Source organism: Gorilla gorilla, chromosome X, assembly GCF_029281585.2.
Source record: "Gorilla gorilla gorilla isolate KB3781 chromosome X, NHGRI_mGorGor1-v2.1_pri, whole genome shotgun sequence".
Lineage (NCBI taxonomy): Eukaryota > Metazoa > Chordata > Mammalia > Primates > Hominidae > Gorilla > Gorilla gorilla.
In genome coordinates, this window is record NC_073247.2 from 151,360,504 (window position 1) to 151,373,130 (window position 12,627).

Here is a 12,627-nt window from a genome sequence, read left to right on the forward strand (position 1 = left end):
TCATTTTTAATTAAGCTTTATCATAGGTGTAATTATAATCACTTAAAAGCAGAAGCCAGGCTGGGTGCGACGGCTCATGCCTGTAATCACAGCACTTTGAGAAGCCAGGATGGGAGGATTGCTTGAGGCCAGGAGTTCAAGACCAGCCTAGGCAACATAGCAAAACCCTTTTGCTACAAAAATATAAAAATTAGCTAGGCGTGGTGGCACACTCCTATAGTTCCAGTGACTCAGGAGGCTGAGGTGGAAGGATCACTTGAACCAAGGAGTTTAAGGTTACATTGAGCTATGATCATACCACTGCACTGGAGCCTGGGCAAAAGAGCAAGAAGTTGTCTTTAAAAATAATAATAATGATAATAAAAGCAGAGGCCAGATTGAAGTGTCTAATTAGGATCACTTATAAAGTAAAAGCTTGTTTAGTAAACTGAGCATGTAAGTGCCATTTTTCAGAGAATTAATTAAACTATTTAGAAGGAATAAGCTAGTTTCTTGTACTCTCAATACCTAAGAAGCATTCGTCTTTATAAAAACAATGTATTAATATATACCAGTAAGTTTTCTTTATCTGTTTAATATGCTAAATGTAATATTTAATGATATAATTCAAATTACTCTAATACCTGAAAGTAATTTGCTTGTTTTTAAGCAAAACTTTCCCCAAAGTCTGACCAGAAGCTAAAGGGGCAGGATGGTTTACCATAGTTACGTCTCTAAAAATGTGTAATGCTATTTAGTGGCATTATTCACAATAGCCAAACGGTAGAAGCAACCAAAGTATCTATCAATGGATGAACAGATAAACAAAGTGTGGAATATACATAAAATGGAATATTATTCAGCCTTAAAAAGGAAGTTCTGACACATGCTACAACATCGATGAAACTTGAAGACCTTATGCTAAGTGAAATAAGCCAGTCACAAAAAGACATATACCATGTGATTCATTTACATCAGGTACCTAGGATAGTCAAATTCATAAAGAAAGTAAAATTGTGGTTGACAGGGGCTAGAGAGAGGAAGGAATGAAACGGGGAGTAATTGTTTAATGGATATAGAGTTTCAATTTTTCAAGACCTGAAACTCTGGAGATGGTGGTGGCAATGGTGGCACAAAAATGTAAACATACTTAATGCCGCTGAACTGTACTCTTAAAAATGGTTAAAATGATAAGTTGTATGTTAAATTTATTTTACCATAATTACTAAAAATTATACACAAGTGTATATACATCTTTGAGAAAAATCAACTTTCTTTATAATGTGTAAATGAAATCCTAAAAAAAAATACTTAGTGCATGCTGATTATTTAGTGCATCTTGCCATCATTTGTAATACACATTTGAGTAATCAAAGAAGCTACCTCAGCTGCTCCCCTCCCACCCAGCCTGCAACCACCTAGGAGACATATTCTACTTTCAACTATCATAGATTTCTGAAGACTCGTCTGAAAGTCAAATGTATAAGAGTGGTAAGGTCGGTTTTACTCATATATCTAAAATGCTTAAAACCTCCAATTATTCTCTAAATGTCCATTTGTTTAGCAACTAGGTGCACAATGTACAAATGTTTATTGAAATAGTGCTTCTCAAATGAATATATATAATAGCTGTATATATATAGAGAGAGCTATTTATATAATAGGTACCAAACTAACTGCTAATCAAGTCATATATCTATCTGGACTATAAATAAGAAAGTTTGCTTACCAGACAAGAAGGCGATGTCTTGCATTAAGAAATGGCTGATGTCCTTTATACGGAGGAGCAGATCGGTTTCTATGACAAACGAAAATAGAAGAAATGACATACATGTTAAGGTACAGCCTTACATGATTTTAGACACATGATTTCTCACTGTGTCTAAAATTATTCTGGGAGCCCCACAGGTCTGTGTCCACAGACACTGTCGATCTCTTTCCTCCTCTCAACTACATGGCAAAGAAATCACACTCGAAAATATCACTGAATAAGTAGAACCAGTGACCTACTTCTCAGAATCTATGCCCAAAACATAAACTACTCTCACTCACCAGAAAGCCAAGGACAAAGGCACAAACTCCAGGACATTCGGATTTATTTGAAGGGTAGATGGTCATGGCGAGACACTGTAGCAGATTGTCTTCTACTTCTGATAATGCCTTTCATTCTACAAGGCTTTATTAGCAATTACAAAGTGCTTTTTGGATTTTTTAATCTTATTGAATCCTTAAAAAATCTCTAAGGTAGGTACTGTTATCCCATTTTACAAGTGGTTAACCATATAGGCTTCTTAGTCTAGATAGACGTGGATTCAAATCCAGCTTGTTGCATTTACTGGCCATGCAAACGTGGGCAAGTTAGTTAGCCTCTCTAAACCTTAGTTTCCTCAGCTATAAACGGGGCATAATGATATCTATCTCACAAGGTACCATGCAAACTAAATGTGAAATACCTGGCATAATGGTAAGTGTTCAATAAAAAGTAGCATATTAACTCATTTTTTATCATTACAGATGGAACTATGTCCATGCATTGTTCAATGTGCTTTGATTGTCCCAGATCTTAAGTGTTAACTTACAATGCTCAATTCTAGTGAACTCTATAGGGGCCAAAAATCAAAGTACACTACCTGCCTCTGGTCCATGAACAAGGAAAACTTTTTAAAAGAAAACGGGTCATCAAACTAGGCTATTTTGGCTTGTCGGTTTTAATGCCTGTGGTTTCACATCTCTTACTGAAGCCATATTTTTCACCTGCTCTCTGACACAAAGTGCCTTCAAAGTCCTGGTCTCTGGTGGTGTCAGGCTGATGATGCATTACCCTTCTCAGTGCTCCTCAAATCACACCACATGGATGTGGTTTATAAAGGACAATCCTCAAGGGAATTAAAAAAAAAAAGTTCTCAATGGTTCCGCAATAGACAGTGGAATAGGTTATCTGTTATAGACACCCCCCAACACATGATTAGAAACAGAAAGCAATTTTAATTGATGTTTATTTTCATAAGATACATGCCATTACAAATATCTAATTTGTCAAGACATAAAGTCATTTCTTAAAAATGTCTTGTAATTTTATATATTTAGACTCGATATATTTCAGACCAAGGCATGCACATTTACACTCGCAGTTATTCTTTCCATGCTAGATGTTTAATCAGATAAAAGAATGTGTTTATAACAGCTACAAACATGTGTCACATATTGACATTTTCAGGCATGGAGCCATGGAAGAAGAGTGAGAATGAGGGTAATGCAAAAGAAACAAGAACACTCTCTCCCCTCAGGAGCCTGCAAAAGTGGCAATAGTTAAAACGTGTTCTACTTTTTAAATGAGAAAGCATCAGACATAAAAATATTCCTACATAATACGAGACCCAAATTTCTCCCTTGCTTTGATCAGTAGGAACAAGTACAGAGACAAATTGATGCATTTTATGTCAGGTGGCAGATCTGGAAGTATTAATATGAACAACTTGATTCCTCTGATACCACTCAGACTCTTGCATAGCTATGGAAACTATGTCCACTTACTCTACAATTTAAGCACTCATGTAATGAGAGAGGCCTCAGGACACAAAATAAAAGTCTGTGGGCTGGGAGTGGGAGCACCAGGGCCTAGTGTGGGCTTGACCACTTAGCTGCTCTGTAATTTTCAACAAGTCACTCCCCACCCCTCACCTCATTACCTCCATTTTATTTTATATTTCTTATCAAGGTAAAATATGCATATAAAATTTACCATTTTAAGTGTCCAGTTCAGTGGTAATAAATATATTTACATTCTTTTTTCCCCTTCATCCCCTCCCCTCTACCCTTCCCAGCCTCTGGTAACCACCAATCTACTCTCTATCTTCATGAGATCCATTTTTTTAGCTCTCATATATTAGTGAGAACACGCAGTATTTGTGTTTCTGTGTTTGGCTTACTTCATTTAACAAAATTGCCACCAGTTCCATTCATTTGGCTGCAAATAAGAGGATTTCATTCTGTTTTATGTATGAATAACATTCCATGGTGTATATATACCGTATTTTCTTTATCCGTTCATCTGTTGAATGGCACTTAGGTTGAGTCCATATTTTGGCTATTGTAAACAGTGCTGCAATAAACATGGGAGTGTAAATATCTCTTCAATATATTGACTTTCTTTCTTTTGAATATGTACCCAGAGTGGAATTGTTGGATTCTATGGTAGTTCTATTTTTCGTTTTTTGCAAAACCTCCATACTGTTCTTCATAGTGGCTGTACTAGTTTACTTTCCCACCAACAGTGTGCAAGAATTCCCCTTTCTCCACACCCTCACCAGCATCTGTTATTGCCTGTCTTTTTGATACAAGCCATTTTAACTGGGGTGAGATATGTCATTGTAGTTTTGATTTCCATTTTTCTGATGATTAGTGATGTTGAACATTTTTTCATATACCTGTTGGTCATTGTTATGTCTTCTTTTGAGAAATGTCTATTCAGATCTTTTGCCCGTTTTATAAATTGAATTATTTGGGTCCTTTGCTATTGAGTTGTTTGAGCTCCTTATATTTTCTGGTTACAATCCCTTGTCAAATGGATAGTTTGCGAATATTTTCTTTCATTCTGTGAATTGTCTCCTCACTTTGTTGATTGTTTCCTTTGCTATGCAGAAGCTTTTTCGCTTGATGTGATCCCATTTGTCTATTTTTGCTGTGGTTGCCTATGCTTTTGAGGTTTTGCACAAAAAACTCTGCCCAGACCAATGTTCTGTAAAGTTTCCCCAACATTTTCATCTAGTAGTTTCATAGTTTCAGGTCTTCAATTTAAGTTCTTTAATCCATTTTGATTTGATTTTTGTGTATGGTGAGAGATAGGGATCTAGTTTCATTCTTCCACATACAGTTATCCAGTTTTTCCAGCATCATTTATTGAAAATATTTCCTTTCTCCATTGTAGATTCTTATCACTTTTGTCGAATATGACTTGGCTGTAAATGTATGGATTTACATCTGGGTTCTCTATTCTGTTCCATTGGTGTATGTGTCTGTTTTATGCCAGTATCATGCTGTTATGGTCAATACAGCTTTGTAGCAAGTTTTGAAGTTACCTAGTACAATGCCTGCAGCTTTGTTCTTTTTGGTTAGGACTGCTTTGGCCATTTCAGGTCTTTTGTGGTTCTGTATACGTTATTAGAATTTTTTACTATTTATCTGAAGCATGCCCTGGAATTTGATAGAGATTGCATCGAATCTGTAAATTTCTGTGGGTAGTATTGTCATTTTAACAATATTAATTCTTCCAATCCATGAGCATGAAATATCTTTCCAATTTTTTGTGTCCTCTTCTATTTCTTTCATCAAATTTTATAGTCTTTCACTTTTTGGTTAGATTGATTCCTAGGTATTTTATATTTTTGTAGCTATTGTAAATGTGATCAGATTGCTTTCTTGATTTCTTTTACAGATTGTTTGCTGTTGGTGTATATAAATGCTACTGACTTTTGTACGTTGATTTTGTATTCTGCACCTTTACTGAATTTGTTTATCAGTTCTAACAGTTTATTATTATTATTATTATACTTTAAGTTCTAGGGTACATGTGCACAACGTGCAGGTTTGTTACATATGTATATATGTGCCATGTTGGTGTGCTGCACCCATTAACTCGTCATTTACATTAGGTATATCTCCTAATGTTATCCCTCCCCCCTCCCCCTTCCCTCCACCGCACAACAGACCCCTGTGTGTGATGTTCCCCTTCCTGTGTCCAAGTGTTCTCATAGAGTTCTAACAGTTTTTTGATGGAGTCTTTAGGTTTTTCCGGGTACAAGATCATGTCATCTACAAACAAAACTAATAAGGCTTCTTTCTTTCCAGTATGGATGCCCCTTATTTCTTTCTCTTGCCTAGTTGCTCTGGCCAGGACTTCCAGTGTTGTGCTGAATAAAAGTGGGAAAAGTGGGCATCCTTGTCTTGCTCCAGTTCTTGGACAAAAGGCCTTCAATTTTTCCACATTCAGTACAATATTAGCTGTGGTCATTACTCCCACTTTAGAAATGAGGGCAATACAGTAAATGCTGTTCTTTTTTGTTTGTTTGTTTTGTTTTTGTTTTTTGTTTTGAGACGGAGTCTCGCTCTATCACCCAGGCTGAAGTGCAGTGGCGCGATCTCAGCTCACTGCAAGCTCTGCCTCCCGGGTTGACGCCATTCTCCTGCCTCAGCCTCCCGAGTAGCTGGGACTACAGGTGCCCGCCACCATACCCGGCTAATTTTTTGTGTTTTTTAGTAGAGACGGGGTTTCACCGTGTTAGCCAGGATGGTCTCGATCTCCTGACCTCGTGATCTGCCCGCCTCAGCCTCCCAAAGTGCTGGGATTACAGGCATGAGCCACCACACCCGGCCAGTAAATGCTTTTTAAGGTACCTTACATTCTATGAGATCCAACAACATGTAAAATCCATAGATGTAAAAACAGACTGATGTTTTCTATCATAAAATGTAGCCCACAACTGTGCCAATAAAATAACATTTCCACACTAATGAAAAAGGATGAAATCATGGTTACAAGAGAAAATATTACTACTTTAATAAATGATCAAGTTCTGGGTTGGAAACAGACTGAAGGGGAAGAAGATAACACAGGAAAGACAACAGAAGACACACAGTTATCAATTGAGCAGCTGCAAGGGAAGAGGTAAGATTGTTGCTGAGAACAAAGAGAAACAGAAAATACTGACTTTAGATAAAGTTGTGACACTGAGTTACACCCAGCTTTGTAGCTGACCCTCTCGAATTTCCACACAGATTTTTTCCTGAAATATAAAAGTGAGAACAAATAATTTATACTGTTCCTATTGCTGACCTTTTAAATGCATTCACTTAGAGCATGAGAAATAAAAAGCCTAGATCACCAAACATGGATCAAGTCCACATTACAGCATGTTCCTTGTTGACTAGATTTACATTTGATAGGAAGGTTGTCAAGCTGTCTCATGTAGAAAACTCAACTACTCACAAATAAAAAGGATTCATTCTCCTTACATTGGACTCGTTGCTAAGCCCAAAAAGGAGCTGACTTAGAAGCCAAATAAAGGGCTGTAACTCAACAGGTAATCTGATAAACACCCTTAAAAACACCCTACTGGAGCAAATCTTCATTTTAAGACTTCTGCTGAAAATCCATGTGCTTGTACAATCAAACACAATCAGATACAAATTGAAATCAAAAGTCAAAATAAGCATTTCCAATTAATTCATTCCTACATATGATCAAAAAGCAAAAGAGTCAAGCAAACACATCACTAATATTTATTTTATTATTTAAAAGGTAGTTGTGCCAATGAGGATACAAACTTAGAAATCCAAATATGAATTTTTAAAGTTCTAAAATGTGTGGAAATAAATAATTGATTTAGAAAGGCTCACATAGAGAAGGAAGGTATATGCATCCAATCAGTAGCTCTAGTCTGGCCGTGTCACTTGTAAAAATGCAGAACATGGATCACCTCAATACAGCATGTGCTTTAAAGTTTTTAAAGATTTATTTTGCATTCATTCACTTTTTAAACAAATATTTATTGAGTGTCTACTATATGCCAGATTCTGCTCTAAGCTGTGTTTGGACAGATGTTCTGAAAAAAAGTAAAAGTTCACAATCAAGTAAGTTTGTGAAATATTAGGGGTTAAACACACTGCAATATTTCCTAGTAAATACACATGTACACATTGTGACTCCTTGGGTATGGGCTATGTATACAGTATTTCTCAAACCTATTGATCAGGTTTGGTCAGTCAGTTTATTGGTCGGTTCGTTGTTCGTTGGTTGGTTTTTACCCTCAGAGAGAGACAGAAGACAAACAGAAAGCAAGAGAGAGAGCTAGAAAGACTCCATATGAAGAAGCACTTTGTTCTAAAGTCAGAACTATCTGTAGATGAAATGACTTTCATGGAAGATAGACAATCCCTTTCCTATCATTAATAGCATTCAAACAAAGGCCAAGCTGCTCTGTGGTAAAGAAAAGAGAGGAAAATCAAGCATATAGTTGATTGGAATAGATTATCTTTTACAATAAGATTTAATGGTACATTCTCAGCAACAGTAAGTGATTCTAGGAAAAGAAAGCAAAAAAAATCTATATACTCATGAATTTGGGAGGGGTCAGTAAGGGAGACAGGAGGAACTTAGCTTTTATGTTCCAAATTTCAAATTAATAGAATTCTGAGTTATATTCATTTGTTTTGGGATTTGTTTATATTTTTTACCTTAAGAATATGTAAAAGTTCATCTTCAATGTCCAAGAGTCCTCTATAAGAAGGAAGAGATTGGGGACTTAAGTGAATATTGTTCCTTCAGTAAATTAAATTGGATTAAGCTATGTGGGGTTTTTTTCCCCATAATGAATTATTTCCTTGTGAAATTATTTTCAGCATGGAAATCAGTGTATGGAGATATGTTGTTAAGTGCTCCAGAAAGATTATAGAAAATCTACGTAACATCCTATTGTCTCATTATGTGACAACACAGAAATTAAGTTCACAAATATAAAATAAAAATTTCCTGACAAGCAGTTATTAACAAGGAAACTTTCTTTGGTAACAGTTCAAGAAACTTGAAATTTAAGATACATTATGAGTAGTTACAAATAGAGGGTCAAAATTCTTTAAGCCTACCCTGTCAGAGTGAAGCCTCTGCTAAAAAAAGATGTGTTGTTGTTTTTTTTTTTTGAGACAAGGTCTCACTCTGTTGCCCAGGCTGGAGTGCAGTGGTGTAATCTTGGCTCATTGCAACCTCCCATCTCCTGGGCTCAAGCCATGCTCCAACCTCAGCCTCCCAAGTAACTGGGACTACAGGCGCACACCACTATGCCCAGCTAATTTTTCTATTTTTTGTAGAGACGGAGGAGGGGGTGTCTCCCTGTGTTGTCCAGGCTGGTCTCGAACTCTGGGCTCAAGTGATCCTCCCACCTTGACCTCCCAAAGTGTTGGGATTACAGATGTGAACCACCAGGCCCGGTCAAATGATCTTTTAAGAACTACTTCTGGCTGGGTGCGGTGGCTCATGCCTGTAATCCCAGCACTTTGGGAGGCCGAGGCAGGCGGATCACGAGGTCAAGAGATGGAGACTATCCTGGCCAACATGGTGAAACCCTGTCTCTGCTAAAAATACAAAAATTAGGTGGGCGTGGTGGCACGTGCCTGTAGTCCCAGCTACTTGGGAGGCTGGGCAGGAGAATTGCTTAAACCTGGGAGGCGGAGGTTGCGGTGGGCTGAGATCGTGCCACTGCACTCCAGCCTGGTGACAGAGCAAGACTTCGTCTAAAAAAAATAATAAAAAATTTAAAAATTAAAAAAAAAACTATTTCTCTGAGAGTCTTTGCCTTCATGATTTGAGTACATATCACCATTCCAGGAATTTAAATTATACTAAGTTTATTAGTTATTCCTATGGGGCTAATGATAGCTTAAAAATTAAGTAAATTGGCATCTATAAGCTTCCACATTTTATAGAAAACATTTTTTTACTTTAGATCCCAGAGTGTAACAGCAATAATTCCAACACTTGAACTTTATTTCACAGCGACGCTCTCTCATTTCCATTTATCCAACCTCTCTGGGGTTTCTATTCATATACAATAGAAAAATATGAGTTCTGAACCAGGCTGCACACACGTGCCATGTCATCCAAGCACTACAGAGCCATAGCAAATAAACTACTTAAAAGAGGAAATGCCTCTATTCTCACATGGTTTCCTAAAAATAAATAAGAGGTAAAAACAGAGCACAAACAAATAAAAATAGAAAGGGAAATGTCAGCCAGAAAGATAGTCTCTTCCATGGCAATAAACTCATTGCCACCACCAATATGAAAACAGACTGAGAAAGTGTAGTAGATGAACAATCGCTACCATTTGCTGAGCAACTAGTATCAACCAGGCACTACACAAGGCACTTTATATGCAGTTTCTCTGGTCCTAACAACAATCCTCCAGGGTTGATATTAAAACACTCATCTTGCAGACAAGTTAACAGCCTCAGGGAGGCTACGTTTCATACTTCATTCATTCATACCATTCATACATACCATTCATTCAAACTTCTCTTATTCATTTGAAAGACTCATACTGAACAAATGCCAGGTGCCAGGCACTGTTCAGATGCAAAGTAGAATCTAGTAGGAGATTCAGCAAAGCTTTTACCATGTCATCTATCTAGTTCCCTAACCTTCAGATAGGTCATCTAAAATCTGTACTCAGAAGGTTATACCCAAATAGCTCTAACGCAAATTACTAACTAGATATGACTCCATAACCTCCCATTTTATTCCAGGATGGGTTTCATCCCAAACCATATCAAGAATGTTTATAAACAATCTTTTGAAAGAAACTCCATTATTTTTACAGCCTGAAATTCTCAACAATGATGTTTACTTTTAGCAATGATTTCTTTGAAAGTTCCCTACTTCTGATGTGCAGGACAGATAAAATTAGGTTTTGTTTGAGTCCTAAATCCTGTGCAAGGCAGATGGGATTCTATGTGTGTATTTTTTTCCTTTCAATCTGAACATTGATACTCTATACCATCTGTAAATAGTAATGACTTAGCACATGCAATAAACTGAAGTGTTGTCTTGACAAATGTTATGCTTTAAAAGGTGAAACAAATAAAAGGGTAATTCTGAAACCATCACAAAATGAATTCCCATTGGACTACAGTAAAACAATCTATGCAGTGCTTTGTTCTGCAATAAAGGTACAATATAAAAGACATTCATAATTCTGTGCTAACAGAATAAAACCAAGATTCATATTAAATCCTTTTCCTGCTAACACCTACTGGAGCCGCCTTCCAATCCATTGTGTAATTCAATTCAGCAAATATCCACTGGATTCTCATTTGCTCCTCTCTGCTAGGTGCTGTGGCCCATGGGAATATAAACAGAGTTCCTCACCTCACAAAGCATAAAAATTAAGAGAAGATAGAAATACATACAAACTACTGGCCATAATATAAGGCAGGGTATAGTACATGCTAGAATAGAAATATGCAATATAAAGTATGGAGAGAGGAGAAATGATTACATCTAAATTGAGGATGAGAGAAAAGGGAAGGTTTAATAGATAATGAGACATGTAAGCTGAGCCTTCAAAATTGATTAGGATTCAAATACATGGACAGGGGAACAGAGAATGTCATTCCAAGTGAAAGAAACAAGGCATCAATATAGGAGTAGGTGAAAGAATCAGGGACTTTATAGGGACTGATATGGTTTGAGTATAGAGATAGGATGATCTAGTTAAAGCTAGAAAGCAAGACCAGAAGCAGAAAGTGTAGGATCTTGCATGCTGACAGAGGAGGAAAACAGGCTTCTTGAAAGCCTCTGATTCAGCATCACTGACTTAACACAAGATGTTGTCCAGGCAGTCAACGCCTACAACAGAATGGCAGGGATATAAGAACTGGTGGCTTCTACAGTGAATTAGCTACCAACTTCTGATATAACCTCAGGCAATTCACTGAAGATTCCCTATGACTCAGGTTTTGTACAAGCACATATACAACAAAACGTGGGGGAAGGAGAAGGAGAAAGGAAAAGTAGGAGGAAGGCTCTCTCTTATCAGTTATAAAACTCCAAACAAAACTTGTCCTGAATACTAATCTAAGATGCTAAGTACTATTCTATTCAAATGTTAACATTTCTGAAATCTGGAGGTGTCTTAGATCTGAATGCCATCATCACATTTGATTGTTTTTCATTTTTCTCTCCAAAACCCTATATTAAGTACCTTAGAGCCAAGCAAATACAACTATAAAAAAAGAAAAAGAAAATTCAAAAAATAAATTCCAGTCTTTTTATAACCGACATATGTATGACACATATGTATATAAATATATTTGTTGTAATAATATTAGCCATGAGTTCAACTATGTTCAAGTCATGTGAGTCCACCTCATAAACCATCTTACCTGGGATAGTCTTGGGGAACCCACTGCTCATAGTCACTTCCCCAAAGGAAAAAGTAAAACTATCTCTATTTATAAATGATGTGATCTTGTACATAAAAAACACTAAGGAATTTACACACAGACAGACAGACAGACACACAAAAGCTGTTACAACTAACAAATTCAGCAAGGGTGCAGGATACAAGGTCAAGATAGAAGAATCAATTTTATTTCTATTGTACAAAGCATAAATGGAAAACATACTCTTAAAACTATAAAATATTATTGAAAGAAATTAAATATCTAAGAAATTGAAAGCCAATCCATGTTCATATCTTGGAATATAATACTATTGAAGTAGCAATACTCCCTAAATTGATATACAGATGGAAAAAAACCCCTATAAAAATTTTAGCTCGCTTTTTTCTTACAGAAATTAACAGGTGGAACCTAAAACTCATATGGAAATACAAGGGAGCCAAATTAACCAAAACAGTCTTGAAACAAAAGGACAAAGTTAGAGAACTCACAGTTCCCGATTTCAAAGCTTAGTACAAAGCTACAATAAAAAAGACAGTGTGGTACTGACCTAAGGATAGACATAAAGATCAATGGAATGAAATGGAGAGTCCAAAAAAATAGCCCATATATTGAGGGTCAGTTGATTTTTTTTGTACAAATTAATGGGGTACATGTAAAATTTTGTTACATGTATATAATGTGTAGGGATCAAAA

General features: G+C 36.5%; 1 protein-coding gene across 5 annotated transcripts in view; it reads right to left on the reverse strand.

Annotated features, from left to right (window-relative positions):
• Positions 1-12,627, reverse strand: part of MCF2 (MCF.2 cell line derived transforming sequence) — a 129,999-nt gene that overhangs the window by 69,466 nt on the left and 47,906 nt on the right. For all 5 annotated transcript variants that reach the window (XM_055377036.2, XM_063703054.1, XM_019018800.4 and 2 more), the window contains one exon: positions 1,709-1,777. In XM_055377036.2, the coding sequence (XP_055233011.2) occupies positions 1,709-1,777 (69 nt within the window). Of the gene's footprint in view, positions 1-1,708; positions 1,778-12,627 lie in introns of those variants that run through there.